The sequence below is a fragment of the Dictyostelium discoideum genome (genome assembly GCF_000004695.1).
Source record: "Dictyostelium discoideum AX4 chromosome 2 chromosome, whole genome shotgun sequence".
Taxonomy (NCBI): Eukaryota; Evosea; class Eumycetozoa; order Dictyosteliales; family Dictyosteliaceae; genus Dictyostelium; species Dictyostelium discoideum.
Window position 1 is genome coordinate 3,853,813 of NC_007088.5, and position 15,304 is coordinate 3,869,116.

General features: G+C 22.7%; 7 protein-coding genes across 7 annotated transcripts; 3 read left to right on the plus strand and 4 right to left on the minus strand.

Moving 5' to 3' along the window:
• Positions 1-51: 51 nt before the first annotated feature.
• On the minus strand, positions 52-838 carry commd5 (COMM domain-containing protein 5; the record flags this gene model as incomplete). The annotated part of the gene is made up of 2 exons (XM_638813.1): positions 52-331; positions 501-838. The coding sequence occupies 2 exons, from the start codon at positions 836-838 to the stop codon at positions 52-54; spliced, it is 618 nt and encodes a 205-aa protein (XP_643905.1).
• A 557-nt stretch (positions 839-1,395) lies between these two features.
• Positions 1,396-3,105, minus strand: DDB_G0274793 (hypothetical protein; the record flags this gene model as incomplete). The annotated part of the gene is made up of 1 exon (XM_638814.1): positions 1,396-3,105. One exon carries the CDS (start codon positions 3,103-3,105, stop codon positions 1,396-1,398), a length of 1,710 nt encoding a protein of 569 aa, XP_643906.1.
• Positions 3,106-3,325: 220 nt separating this feature from the next.
• DDB_G0274795 (ubiquitin-specific protease 48-like protein) lies at positions 3,326-7,577 on the minus strand (the record flags this gene model as incomplete). Its single annotated transcript, XM_638815.1, has 3 exons — positions 3,326-3,633; positions 3,713-7,273; positions 7,373-7,577. 3 exons carry the CDS (start codon positions 7,575-7,577, stop codon positions 3,326-3,328), a joined length of 4,074 nt encoding a protein of 1,357 aa, XP_643907.1.
• A 636-nt stretch (positions 7,578-8,213) lies between these two features.
• Positions 8,214-10,619, plus strand: dst1 (STE20 family protein kinase; the record flags this gene model as incomplete). Its single annotated transcript, XM_638816.1, has 3 exons — positions 8,214-8,709; positions 8,799-10,345; positions 10,449-10,619. The coding sequence occupies 3 exons, from the start codon at positions 8,214-8,216 to the stop codon at positions 10,617-10,619; spliced, it is 2,214 nt and encodes a 737-aa protein (XP_643908.1).
• A 142-nt stretch (positions 10,620-10,761) lies between these two features.
• dolpp1 (dolichyldiphosphatase 1) lies at positions 10,762-11,565 on the minus strand (the record flags this gene model as incomplete). The annotated part of the gene is made up of 2 exons (XM_638817.1): positions 10,762-11,198; positions 11,313-11,565. 2 exons carry the CDS (start codon positions 11,563-11,565, stop codon positions 10,762-10,764), a joined length of 690 nt encoding a protein of 229 aa, XP_643909.1.
• A 524-nt stretch (positions 11,566-12,089) lies between these two features.
• On the plus strand, positions 12,090-12,458 carry cofF (hypothetical protein; the record flags this gene model as incomplete). The annotated part of the gene is made up of 1 exon (XM_638818.1): positions 12,090-12,458. The coding sequence occupies one exon, from the start codon at positions 12,090-12,092 to the stop codon at positions 12,456-12,458; it is 369 nt and encodes a 122-aa protein (XP_643910.1).
• Positions 12,459-12,699: 241 nt separating this feature from the next.
• On the plus strand, positions 12,700-14,938 carry nup62 (nuclear pore protein; the record flags this gene model as incomplete). The annotated part of the gene is made up of 2 exons (XM_638819.1): positions 12,700-14,400; positions 14,510-14,938. The coding sequence occupies 2 exons, from the start codon at positions 12,700-12,702 to the stop codon at positions 14,936-14,938; spliced, it is 2,130 nt and encodes a 709-aa protein (XP_643911.1).
• Between the last annotated feature and the right edge of the window lie 366 nt (positions 14,939-15,304).

The window sequence follows — 15,304 nt, forward strand, 5'->3', positions numbered from 1 at the left end:
ATTAATATTAATCTTTTTTTTTTTTTTTTTTTTTTTATCATATTATATTATTTATTTATTTTCTAATTTTGAAAGGATTTGAATTTGTTCTAAATCTTCCAAATCTTTTAATAATTTTGCGGCATTGTAACGAAGTTTATGAAAATTATCGATTGAAACTTCAAATACTTTTGATTTACCATTGGTATCGTTCATTTCCATTAAAATTACAGGATTGAGCACTCTAGATGTAAAACTACTGCTAATGATTACATCAACTCTCCATTTAAAACTTGATAACTGAGGGAATAATATCTTATCATTATTTGATCTTTCTGCTAAATCTTTACTCCTATTTATTGTAAAAAATAAAAAATAAAAATAAATAAAAATAAATAAAAAGTATTAATAAAATTGACTGTTATTAATACTCTCTAATTTTATTTATTTAAAACTTTCATGATGGGGGGTTCTCTTTATAAATAAAAATAATAAATAATAATAATAAATAATAAACTTACTGAGTGTTATAAATATTTGTTAAATCAGTTATTAAGTTTTGTGGTAATTTAAGATCAGTTATATCAGCGACGAATATTTGATTTGAAACTTTCTTCTTTAAGGCAACCTTTAAAATATAATAGAGACCAGTGAAAACGATTGATGATAGATTTGGATCTACTTTATTATCATTTGATGATACTGTTAATTTATCATGAATAGATTCTGTTATTTGATTTAATTTATCCTCTTCTTCTTTTTTTACTAAATTAATCATTTTGGTTTTCATATATAGAACCAACAATGATAATATATCCTTAATAAATGTTTGTTCAAACTTTTGACAAACTGGTATCATATTCTTTACCTCTGATGGTATATTATAACCTAAATATGAGACTCTTTCTGTCAATTTCTTTATTATAAACAAATAAATAAAATTAATAAAAAAAAATAAAAAAAATAAAAAAAAAAATAAAAAAAAATAAAAATAAAAAAAAAGATTTTTTTTTTTTTTTTTTTTTTTTGGTCTTCTGATTGTTCCTCTGAAATTTTTTTATTTTTTATTTTTTTTTTATTGTTTAATTTTTAATATTTTCATTTTTTTATTTTTATTTGTAGATATCTTTATTTTTAGAATTTTTTTTTTTTTTTTTAATCCTCCAATAGTTAATCTACAAAAAAAAAAAAAAAAAAAAAGAAAAAAAAAGAATTAAACTTATAATCTTATAAAAAAAAAAATAAAAAAAAAAAGAGATATCTCTATTTTTTTTAATCAAAAAAATTTAAATAAATTTAGAGATAATATTTAATAAATAAGTAATCTTTTGGTATTTTATTAAAAAAAAAAAAAATTTTAATTATTTATTTTCAATCTTTTTTTTTTTTTTTTTATTATTTTTTTTATTTTTATTATTATAACCAATTATATGACTTTTTATTTCCATATTTTAATATTATTCTTTTAATTCTTGATTTTAAAATATTAATAAAAATTTGATAAAAATATTTCAAGATACGAATATTATTATTTAATACATTTTGTTTTATATGTTCAACTTTAATTTCGACAAATATTGGATGTAAACGCATAATTAATTTACATAAATATAAATTTGGTTGAAGAAATGCCATTGCAAATATCGAAAATTTAGAAGTTAATAAACTATCAAAAATTAATTGATGGTGATTTCTTAATAAAAATTCTGCAATATCTTGTGGATTACTATTAAAACTACTACTATTATTACTATTATTACTATTATTACTATTATTACTATTATTATCAAATTCACTTTCATTTTCACTCTCATTTTCATTTTCATTTTCACTTTCATTATCACTATCAATAATTTTATATTCATCGCAACTAAAAATTGATTTTAATAAATCTTCATTAATTCTTTTTACTTTACAAGTTGATAAAATGAATTTCACTAAATCTAATCTTACTCTTTCCAAAGCAAATTCTAATAATAATCTATTTTTTAATAATTTTAAAGAAACTATTGATTTAAATAATTCTAAATCATTATTACCATTATTATTATTATCAGTGATATCCATTTTATGATTTAAACTAAAATCATCACCATCAGAAATATTTAAATTGAGTAAGAAACCTAAATAATTAATCTTTTTAAGATTAAAACCATCTGAATGAATTTCTTTTAAAAGATTTATAATTGTTGAACTTTCTTTAACATTTATTAGATATTGCATATCAAAATAAAATCTAGTTTTAATTTTACTATCTATATCTTGATCAAACATTGAATCCTTTTCTAATGAATCAATATAATTATTAATTAATCTTCTTAATTTTAAAAATATCTCTTCAAAATTTAATTTTAATATTAATTTAAGTGTAATTATTTCTTCATTTTTTTGTAATTTTTGTGGTTGTTGTGATTCTGAATCTTCTGTTATTAAAATTGTATTGTTTTTATTTTTACTATTTGTAGTATTTGTAGTATTTGTAGTATTTGTAGTATTTGTATTTGTTGTAGTTGTTGTTGAATTTGAAATTTTAGTTGTAGTTGTTGAAGAAAAGAATTTATTATAATTTTCAAGATTACTATATTTAAAATTAAAATTTTTTACTCTTGATAAGAAATAATTTGATAATTTCCAAGATTTATGATACAAATAATAAAACATTTTAAAAAAGTTTGGAATTGAATTATAAAAAGACATTGAGATATTATTTCTTTTAAAGAGTTGATTCAATTTTTCAATATTAATTAATTTAGTTGAACTTTGTAAACCAATGATATATAAATGTTTGAAAAGGTGATTAATTGAATTGAATGTACTATTTTTAAATTTAATTGATAACATTTGTTTTAATTTAATTAATTCATCAGATACTAAATAAACATCTTGAAATGAGATATCGTCTCTAATGAATACTCTATTCTCTATTGGATCTATGATTTTATATAAACTATCATAATATTCTATACTAAATTGATTATCAATATCTCTTTTCAATTGTTGATCATTAAATGAATCTTCTGTAATATTTGAAAATTGTAATAATATAACTTTTGAAACTTCAAAATTACATTCTAATATTGAAAATGCTAATAATCTAATTGATGATTCATCATAATTTGTATCCATATTTTAATATAAATATAAATATAAATATATATATATATATGAAATAATAAAAGAAAAAAAAAAATTATTAAAAAAAAATTTAAAAATAAAAAAAATTTGGAGAAAAAAAAAAAAAAAAAAAAAAAAAAAAAAAAAAAAAAACGAAAGAAAAACAAAAAAAATTATATTTTTATAAAAAAAAAAAAAAAAAATGAAAAAACGATGTTGAAGTTCGAATTTTTTATTTATTAAAAACTGTTCCTTTAAAACCAGTTTCATAATTTGATTCTTCAATAAAATCATCAAAATAATCTTCATTTTCAATAACTTTCAAAACTATAATTTGATTTGGAACTAATTTATACCAATTTAATTGAGCACAAGATTCCTTGAGTTCAATAACAGAATCTGGATCACCAGGTTTCCTATCTTGTGTGAGAATAAATAATCTTTGTTTAAAAGGTGGTACATCCATTATTGAAAAAATTGTTAATTTAAGTCCTTCTACTGTATAATCACTATTAATTGGTGAAATTTCATTTCTGAAAACTAAAAAAGATAAATAATTAATAAAACTTCATTTTTAAAATCTAAAAATAATAATTAAAAAAATATTAAATAAACATACATCTTGAAGTTCTAAAAGTTGTTGGAAATGAATAATATTTTAAATCTTTTTCATTTTCTTTATCATTAATTCTATGAATGAATAAAGAAGCATTATTAAAATTTAATTTCTTTTTTAAATGAATTTCTTGTTGAATTAAAAAACATTGTTGACAAAAAGTAAATGGTTCTAATAATCTATTATTTTCAAATGAAATATTGATATTATCTTTTGAGCCATACTTTGTAATCAATTTATCATAGATTTCTTTTGGAATCAATAGAAATGGTAAATTAATTTCTGAAAGGCGACTAGTTTTATCAGTCAATGAAAAAGTTGATAATTGATTTAAAAATTGTTGATCTGATAAATCATATTGAAATTTAGAATGTTCACAAAGAAAACCACTATTATCAATAATACCAATAAAAATTTTCAAATCCTTAGTAGTGGTGGTAGTGTTTGAGATTGATTCGTCGATTGAATCACTTTGAAATTCACTACCATCTTGATCTTGCTCTTGATCTTGACTTGGGTCAATAACAGTGGATCTCCAATTTATTAACCAATCTTTTGAAATTACATTATATTGACCTACTGAAAGATTTGGTTTTTTCTTTTTATTGGTTAAAGATAAAAGTGCAAGTAAACCTTTCATATCTTTTTTCTCTTGTTTTGCCAATTCTAATTTCTCATTGAGTTTATAATCCAACTCTCTACAAATTAAACATTCTGAATAATCTTTAACTGCAAGAGTTTTAGACATTGGATATAAAGAATAAAGATATTCCCATGTTTCTCTTGTAATTGGTAATCTATCTTTTTCTTCAAGATTGAAACCATCATGAGGACAAATTAAATCATTTGTTGGAGTTATTGATAGACGTTTTTCAATATTTGATATCTTCCATCTCTTGAACCACTCATATGATATATAATATTCCTTTAAATTTGATTTAGTGGTGGTTGTGGTTGTGGCTGCTGCTGTTGTTGTTGAAGAATTTTTTGATTTTGGTATTACTTTTTCAAGGGAAATACAATAATCTTTTAAATTTTTATTTGTTGCCAATTCTTCTGTTTGAAAGAAAATTGAATAGAGACATTCAGTACAAACACTTGAACTATCAAAAGCTGGTCCACCACCACCTACTGAATTATAAATCATTTCCCAAGCTATTGGTGAAATTCTTTTCATTGATTCCAATTTATTTGGGTCTACACTACCATGAGAACATTGAATATTTGAATTATCAATTGGGAAATTTAAACCTTGAATCCAACCTTTTAACCAATTAACATCAATCCAATAATATTTATTTTTACTTTCAAATTCTAATAATGATTTTTCTTTAACTCTCTTTAATAATTCATCTTCATCATCATCATTATAATGATCATCTTCGTCTTCGTCTTTGTATTCTTCTTCTTCTTCTTCATTTATATTTGCTTGTAATAATGGTTCAATCTCTTTAAAAAGTTCAATTCTTTTTGTCCATTCAAATTTAAGTTTTTCAAACTGAGAACCAAAAGAATCTTTTTGTTGACTAAATGAGTTCTCAATCTCTTCTAATCTATCTAATAATCTATTTGATAAATTATTAAAAGATCTCAAAGGATTCGAGATATCCTCTGAATGAGTGATTCTATTCATTTTAGAATAAACTACCATATAAGCTGTTGATGATGATATAGTTCCATTTTCAATCTCTTTCTTTTTTCTTTTCTCTTTATTATTGTTTTTACCTAAACTCTTAATATCTATCTCCTCTACAGTTTCATCATTAAATGTAAACCATCTACCAGTTATATCATCTTTAATTTGACAAATATAATGACCCCCACTAGTACCAACACCTTGATGCATTAAAATTCCAGTTAATTCATATTCAAAATCTCCTTCATTTTCAAATTGAATTGAATTTGAGTCTAAATTTGAAATTGTAATTGATTTTGAAATTTTATTAAAATTATTTTGATTATCATTTGTTTTTGTTACTGTTGTATTATTTGTATTTGTGTTTGATGTATTAGTAGATGTATTAGTTGAGGTTGTTGTTGTTGTAGTAGTAGTTGTTGTTTGTGGTATTGTTTTAAAATTTACAATTTCACTAAAAAAACTCCTATACTTTTTTAAAAATTGATCGGATGAAAGTAATTGATCTAATTCTACACTTGTTAAAGTTTTACTATTTACAATTTTTTGGACAACTCTATAAAAGTTTACTTGATTATATAATAATTGATTTTCTTCATCCTCCTCAAATAAAGAATCCTTTATACAATAAAATAAATCTTTACAATCATTATCACTATTATTATTTTTATTATTATTTTTATTATTATTATTATTATTATTATTATTATTATTATTATTATTATTATTATTATTATTATTATTATTATTATTAATATTATTCGATTTTAATTTATTTTTATTATTATTATCATTTTTGAATTGCATTTCAGATTCAGATTCAGTTTCTGAACCAGAGTCTCTATCATCATCATCGTCGTCGTAATCGTCATTTTTATTATTATTATTATTATTATTGTTATTCATTTGTTGTTTAGTTTTTTGTTGAGTTTTATCTTTTGGGACTAAATACTTTAATAAATTTAATTTTAAGGGAAATGTGAATGAATTATGAAGCTTTTTCTTTTTCAATTGTTGTCTATCGAAACTATATCTAAGTATTTGAAAACAAAGAAAAGGTGGTATTGTTGTGAGTTGTGTTGAACGTGAACAATCCGTTTTCTTATTGCAATTTTTACAAAAATATTGATCATCACCAGTTAAATTTTCATTTGAGAGGAAACCTTTTAAAGATTCCTCTAATCCTTCAAATCCATTTAATTGCAATGGAATTTCATAAAATGAACTTGGTGATCTATATATTGTATTACAATCTGAACATTGTGTAGTATAATCATAATTTCCTTGAAATAACTTTTTTAAAATATTAACACTATTATTATTATTTTTATTATTATTATTATTACTATTATTATCGAGAGAAATTTCTAATTTTGATTCGATTAAATCAAAAAATAAAATAAAAAATTCTTGGATATCTTGATGTAAAGAATTTGAAAGTTCTAATGAATTTACAAATTCACTTGGATCAAATACTTTAATTCTATTAAACCTCATATTCAAAAATAATAATCTTAACTGATCAATAATAAAATCCTCATTATGAATATTATTACTATTATTGTTTTTGCTGTTGTTGTTGCTTTTGCTGTTACTGTTGTTGCTATTATCTTGATTGATATCAGATGGTAATTTAAATTCTAATACCAACTTTCTAAATTCAGTATTCATATATAAAAGTTGTAATAATGAATTTACATAACAGGTTGCACCAAGATTCTTTAAACCTATGGGTTGTTCTGATATATCTCTTTCTTTGAATTCTGAAAGTGATTCCTTATTATTATTTTCATGTGGTAATGATTGATTATTTATCAAATCTTTCATTAAGTTCTCTTTAACATAAACATCTGGTTCGATTTTTAAACATTTTTGACCTAAATGGTGGAAACAATTTGGATTATCTGAACAATTTTTTAATAATTTCTCTTAAAAAAAAAAGTTTAAATGTTAGTAAATAAAAAAAAAAAAAAGGTAAAAAGTAAAAAGTAAAAAAAAAAAAGTAAATGAAAAATTAAATATTTTACTTTTATTACAAACCAAATTGATATTTAATGTTTTATTTAATAAATTTGAAAAAAAATTAGATTCATTATTTGATTTGGTTATTTCCTTTAATAAATCTGTATCATTATTATTATTCGTGACTGAAGAAACTCCATTTACTTTTTTCTTTAATGAATTGATTAGTTCAATATTACTTTCAAAGTTTCTTTGTGTTCTTTTATTCATAACTGTTTTTTTTATCCTTTTTTTTTTATTTTTTATTTTTTTTATTTTTTTTATTTTTTTTGTTTTTTTTATTATTATTATTATTATTATTATTATTATTATTATTATTATTATTATTATTATTATTATTATTATTATTATTATTTTATATTATATAATAAATAAATAAATAAATAAATAAAAAAAGTGTAAAAAAAAATAAATAAAAAAAATTAAAAAAAAATAAGAGAAGAGATATTATTTTGGAAAAAAAAAATTAAATAAAATAAAAATAAAAAAAAAAATAATTAAAAAAAATAAAAAAAATTAAAAAAAATTAAAAAAAAAAAAATTTCAATTTTTTTTTTTTTTTTTTTTTTTCCACCAGTCCACACAAACAATTATTATTATAATTTAATTTAAAATTTATATAGAAATACTAAGGTTATTATATACATATTTTTAGATAAAAATAAAATTTTTTTAATAAAAAAAAATAAAATTAAAAATTAAAATAAAAAAAAAAAAAAAAAAAAAAAAAGAAAAAGAAAAAAAAAATTGGGATTATTATTTAAAAAAAACAACAACACAACCGACAAAAACAAAAACAAAAACAAAAACAACAGAAACAAAAACAACAATTGTTTATATATATAAATGGCAATTAAAAAGCCAATTAATGTTAAACAATTATCAGATAAATTGGGAGTACCAATTTTACCAGATGATCCACAAACCATTTATCATATTCAAGAGAGATTAGGTAAAGGATCATTTGGACAAGTATTTAAGGCAGTTCATTTTGCTAATGGTAAGGTTGTAGCAATTAAAATCATATCATTGGATGATCAAGAGGCGATCAAAGATGTAAGAAAAGAGATATCAATTCTAGCAGAATGTAATTATCCAAACATTGTTCAATACTTTGGAAGTTATTTTAAAGATCATCAACTTTGGATCGTTATGGAGTATTGTGGTGGTGGTTCAGTTAGTGATTTACTTCAAGTGATTGATACCATCTCTGAAGATGAAATTGCATTAATTTGTCGTGAAGCTTTAAAAGGTTTAAATTATTTACATGAATTTAAAAAAATTCATCGTGATATTAAAGGTGGTAATATACTTTTAAATGATAGAGGTGAAGTTAAATTAGGTAAGTTGTTATTATTAATAATAATAATAATAATAAAACAATAATAATAATAATAAAAATATTAATTTTTTATTTTTTTTTTTTATTAGCTGATTTTGGAGTTTCAGCACAATTATTTAATACATTTTCAAAAAGAAATACGTTTGTAGGTACGCCATATTGGATGGCGCCAGAAGTTATTCAAGAGAATAAATATGATGGTAAAGCGGATGTTTGGTCATTGGGTATCACAGCTATAGAGATGGCAGAAGGTTTACCGCCAAATTCAAACGTTCATCCAATGAGAGTTATATTTATGATACCTAGGGAAGAGTCACCAGCATTGACTGATAAGAGTATTTGGTCTGATAAATTTCAAGATTTCATCTCAAAATGTTTAACTAAAGATCCAGCTGAACGTCCAACCGCAAAGGAACTTTTAAATCATGAATTCATTCAAACTAAAAAACCATTGAGTATACTAAGTGATTTAGTAGAGAATTGTAAAACCCTCATAAATAATTCTTCAATGTTTGAAGATGAAGACGAAGAAGAGGGTAATTATAGTACATTTGTTGAAAAGAAAACACCTTCAGATGATGAAAAAGAAAATAATAATAATACTGTTACAAATTATTCAACCGTTATTACAAAAGATGATGATGATGGGAGCAATAATTATTCAACTGTAATCACAAAGGATGAAATGTATTCAACTGTAATTACAAAAGATGATGCTCAAACTGATGATGATAATAATAATTTTTCAACTGTAATAACAAAAGAAGATCCTCCTACTGATGAGGAATCTGATAGTAGTTGTAGTAGTAGCAGTAGTAGTAGTAGAAATATAACTTCACCAATATCAAAAAGAAAACCAAGACAACCAATAACAAATTCACCTAAAATTTCACCAATATCTTCAAATAATATTAATAAAATTCCCGCTGATAATGTTGTATCATCAAATCAGGCAACAACAACTACAACAACAACAACAACAACAACAACAACAGCAGCATCTACAACAACAGATCAAGATGAAGGTGATGTTAAAAATATTGTAAATAAATTTCAACTAAATAAACCAATTACATCATCAAATTCTACATCTGTCACACCACAAAAACCACCCTTTCCATCAAACAACACAACAACAACAAGTAATATTAATACGCCAATAAAACCATCGAATGGTTTAAAGAAATCAAATAGTAATACACCTGTACAATTAAAAACTAGTGGTGATAAAACACCAACAACAACCCCTCTTAAAAATATAAGTAATAATAATTCTGTAATTTATAATAATAGTAATAATATTAATAATAATAATAATAATAATATAATAGCACCAAAATCACCATCACCAACTACTGGTCAAAAAATTATAAAAACCAATAGTGGTGGCGTTTTAAAAAGTAGTGGAGGTCTCAGTAGTAAGAGATCACCATCTTCAAAACCTAAACACTCCTCTTCATCAAAAGAACCAAAGGAATCATTATCTGAAAACCTTCAAAATATTTATAGAAATGATTGTACCATTCAATTACCATTTTTAACTTTAAACAATATATCTTCTGATTATCTTTTAAGTATTGATTATAGATATAATGATTTTAAATCTTCTTTAGATGATTTATGTGCTGATCCAAATGTAAGTTTTCACAAAACATATATATATTAAAAAAAAAAAAAAAAAAAAAAAAAAAAATCAAATAATTAACACAATTTTAAATCATTTCTAAAATTATATTTAGTTAATATCATCAAAATTATCATTTAGTCCTTATATTGGAAATTTAATTAAATCACTTAGTTATCATAAAGATATCCAAGAGAATGAATTAATGACACCAAAAGAATCAGTTCAAAATACTAAAATTGTAAATGATCTTAGTTCAACTGTTAAAACTATTTTTAGACTTTAAAAAAAAAAAAAACAAATAATAATAAAAAAAAAAAATAATAAAAATAATAAATCAATAATAAATAGTATAATAATAATATATTATATTATATTAAAAATAATAAACACAAAAATAGTTTTTATTTGATTTTTTTAAATTTATTTTATTTAGTTTTAATTGGTTTAGTTTTATTAATAGTTTTAACTTTATTCATTACATTTGTATATTCGAAATTTAATAAATCTTCAATCTCTGAAGAATCACGAAGATAAAAGTATTTTCCAATTGGGTGATTGATAATGATTGGGAATAAGTATGGTCTAAAAATATATTCTATAACTCCATACCAAATGAAACCTAAACAAATACCAATAAAAGATCCACAAAATACTTGTTTAGCTGTATGATAATATAAATGAACTCTAGAGTATGCAACACCAGCTGCTAAGAAAAATAAAAATGTAACACTAATAATTGGTAAAATCTTTGACCCAAATCTAATTCTTTTCTTTAAATAAAATAATGTCATTAATACTGCAAAAAAAAACATAAATTGACTATGACTTGATGGCATTCCATAACTTTGTTTTCTTAATTCCTCTTTTTTTTAAATAAAAAAAAAAAAAAAAAAAAAAAAAAAAGATTAGTTTGAGATATTTAAAAAAAAAAAAAAAAAAAAAAAAAAAAAATTCTATTTATATTTTTATAACTTACTCCACATTGTTGGTCTATGTTCTTTAATTGATTTTTTTAAAACATAATTTGTACATTCACTAAATAATAAACCAAGAAATATTGAAATGGTTCTAACATCTCTTCTAAATAAAATTAATGTAATTACACCAATTGCAATTGCAATTGGAATTAATGTAACATATGCATTAAATAATCCAAATGGATCATCATGTTGATAATGAACTGTTGTTAATTCAACAAATGTTAATGCTGTGTAAACTTCTTGTTCCATCTTTTTATCTTTTGCTTGAAACAATGCCAATATATCAATGAAAAAAAAAAAAAAAAAAATTTTTAATCAAAAAAAAAAAAAAAAAAAAAAGAAAATTTTTAGTCAAAAAAAAAAAAAAGTAATCGTTTTTTCCATTTTGTTTATAATTTTTTTTTTTTTTAAAAAAATGATTTAATTTTATTTATTTTTAATATGGATTTAGTATAGATAAATAGAGCACTCAAAAATACTTAAAAAATATATTGATTAGGGAATAAAATTGTTTTTTTTTTTTTAAAAAAACAAAATGGAAATAAATTTAAAAACAAGATTTTATTAGATTAGAAATTAATAATAATTGGTTTTTTCTTTTGTTTACTTTTTTATTTTAATTTTAATTTTATTTTCTATTTTTTTTATTTTATTTTTTTAAATATGTTGTTTAAATTTAATTATTTTATTATTTAAACAATTTTCTATTTTTTTTTTTTTTTTTTTTTTTTTTTTTTTTAAATTTTTTTTTTTTTTTTTTTAAAAAAAAAGTAATGGAGAGTAGAATTATTGAAATAGACCCAAATTGTGTTAATGAATTTGAAAAACTCAAAAAAAAATATAAAATAGAATCAATTTTTTTAAAATTAAATGATAATTTTAATTTATTATATGTTGAAAAAACTTTATCTAAAATATCTCAAGATGATTTTTTAGAATCAATACCAGTTGATCAACCAAGATTAATCATTTATAAAAAATACTCAAATAATAAAATAATATTCATTAGATGGATTCCCGAAATTGTTCAAGATACAATCGAATATTCTTATAGTAACGCTTCAACAGCAATACTTGAACTTTTAATTGGTATAAATGAATATATGGAAGTAAAAGATTTAATTCAACTTTCAAATTTATAAAAAAGAAAAAAAAAATTAATTATTAAAAAATAAATATTTTAATAGAAAATATTTTTTTTCAAGTTTGGAAAATCAATCAAATAAATTAAATCCTTTGAATTCCAAAATAAAAATGAAAATTAAAAATAAAAAAAAAATTTTCTTTTTTTTTTTTTTTTTTCAATTTTTTTTTTTTTTTTTTTTTCACAAATCATTGTCGAATTTTCATTTTTAATTGTTGTGATAAATTTATATTTAAATAATGTCAAACAATTTATTTGGTACAGGTTCATCAACTTCATCATCATTATTTGGTTCAACACCTTCAGCAGGTGGATTATTTGGTGGTGGTAGTTCAACAACACCAGCAACAGGCGGTGGTGGTTTATTTGGAGGTGCCTCAACAACACCAGCAACAGGCGGCGGTTTATTTGGAGGTGCCTCAACAACACCAGCAACAGGTGGTGGTTTATTTGGAGGTGCCTCAACAACACCAGCAACAGGTGGTGGTGGTTTATTTGGAGGTAGTAGCACTACAGCACCAGCAACAGGTGGTGGTGGTTTATTTGGTGGTTCTACAACAACTGCACCAGCAACTACTGGAGGATTATTTGGAGGTAGTAGCACTACAGCACCATCAACAACAACTGGTGGATTATTCGGAGGTTCTTCAACAACTACACCATCAATAACAACAACAGGAGGATTATTTGGAGGTGCTTCAACAACTGCACCATCAACAACAACAGGTGGATTATTTGGAGCAACTACACCAGCAACTACAGCAACAACAACAACAGGTGGATTATTTGGCGGATCTACAACCACACCATCATTAACAAGTGGTGGAGGTTTATTTGGAGCAACTACACCAGCAGCTACAACAACAACAACATCCTCAGCTATACCATCATTAACTAGCGGCGGAGGTTTATTTGGTGGATCTACAACTACACCATCATTAACTAGTGGTGGATTATTTGGAGCAACTACACCAGCAGCTACAACAACTACATCTACAACTACACCATCATTAACTAGTGGTGGATTATTTGGAGCAACCACACCATCAACTACAGGAGGATTATTTGGAGCATCAACAACAACAACAACAACACCATCAACTACATCTACAACAACTCCATCAACAACTACAGGCGGATTATTCGGTGCAACTACACCAGCAACAACTACAACTTCAGGAGGATTATTTGGAGCATCAACAACAACACCATCAACCACAGGAGGATTATTTGGAGTGTCAACAACAACACCATCAACTACATCAGCAACCACACCAACAACAACAACTACAGGAGGATTATTTGGCGCAGCAACAACATCAGCAACTACACCATCAACAACAACAACAACAACAACAACAACACCAACTACTGGATTATTTGGTTCATCAACAACACCATCAACAACAACATCAGGTGGATTGTTTGGTTCATCAACTACTCCATCAACAACAACAACAACAACAACAGCAACAACACCAACAACAGGCGGATTATTTGGTTCATCAACTACTCCATCAACAACAACAACATCAGGTGGATTATTTGGTTCATCAGCTACACCATCAACAACATCATCAGGTGGATTATTTGGAGCAACAACTACTTCAGCAACAACCACAACTACTACACCAACCACTACCTCTGGTGGATTATTTGGAACATCATCAACTACCACCACCACTACAACACCAGCAGCAGTAGCAGCAACTTCATCAAATCCACTCACAACATCAATGTTGGGTGGATCATCAACAACACCAAATCCAGTTTCAGCTTCTTTAAATAATAGTGATCCAATTGGAATTAATGAAAGTAAATTATTAGAACAACTCTTAAATGAATGGGTATCAGAAATTGAAAATCAAACTAAAAATTTTTATGATCAAGCAAAAACTATTTTTGTTTGGGATCAACGTATAATGGATAATTCTCAAAAAGTAAATTTATAATTATTAATTTACTATTATTATTCATTTATTATCATTTTATATATTAATCTTAATTTTTTTTTTTTTTTTTTTTTTTGATTATATTATATATATATAGTTAGGTAAATTAATGGATGTAGTAGTTAAATTAAATTCTCAACAAAATGCATTAAATCAATGTATTGATGTAGTTAGAGATCAACAAGCATTATTAGAGAGATCATTGAATGCTTTAGATTCAAAGATTAAATCATCACCAAAGGATAATGAAACAACAGCAGATTTAGAGAGAGAAAGAATCTATTCTTTGGCAACTAAAATAGATGATGATATCATTAAAGTAGAGAATAAATTATTGGGTGTAGTAAATAAAATTAATCAAAATCAAGTTAAAGATGATAATCCAAAGGATTTAAATCAAAAAGTTTCTAAAATCTTAAATGATCACTTAAATACTTTACAATGGATTGATAAAAGTACAAATATTCTTCAAGAATCTTTAAAAGTAATAGAAAGTACTTCTTTACCTGAAACTTCAAGAAGATAAATACAAATGTTAAAAAAAAAAAAAATAATAAAAAAAAATAATAAAAAAAAAAAAAAAATAAAAAAAATAAAAAAAAAATAAAAATCTTTTAAAACTATAAAACAAATTATATACAATGATTAATCATTTACACTAAATCAAAATTCAAATTAAAAACAGAAATCATAATATTATTTTCATTGAAATTTAAAATTTAAATCATTTTCCATACTTTTTTTTTATATTTTTTTATTTTTTTATTTTTTTTTATTTTTTTTATCCAACAAATATCTTTTTTAGTTTTTTTTTTTTTTTTTTTTTTTTTTTATTTTCATTTTTTTTTTTTTTTAAACACCCCTTCCTCACAAAAAAAAAATAATTATATAA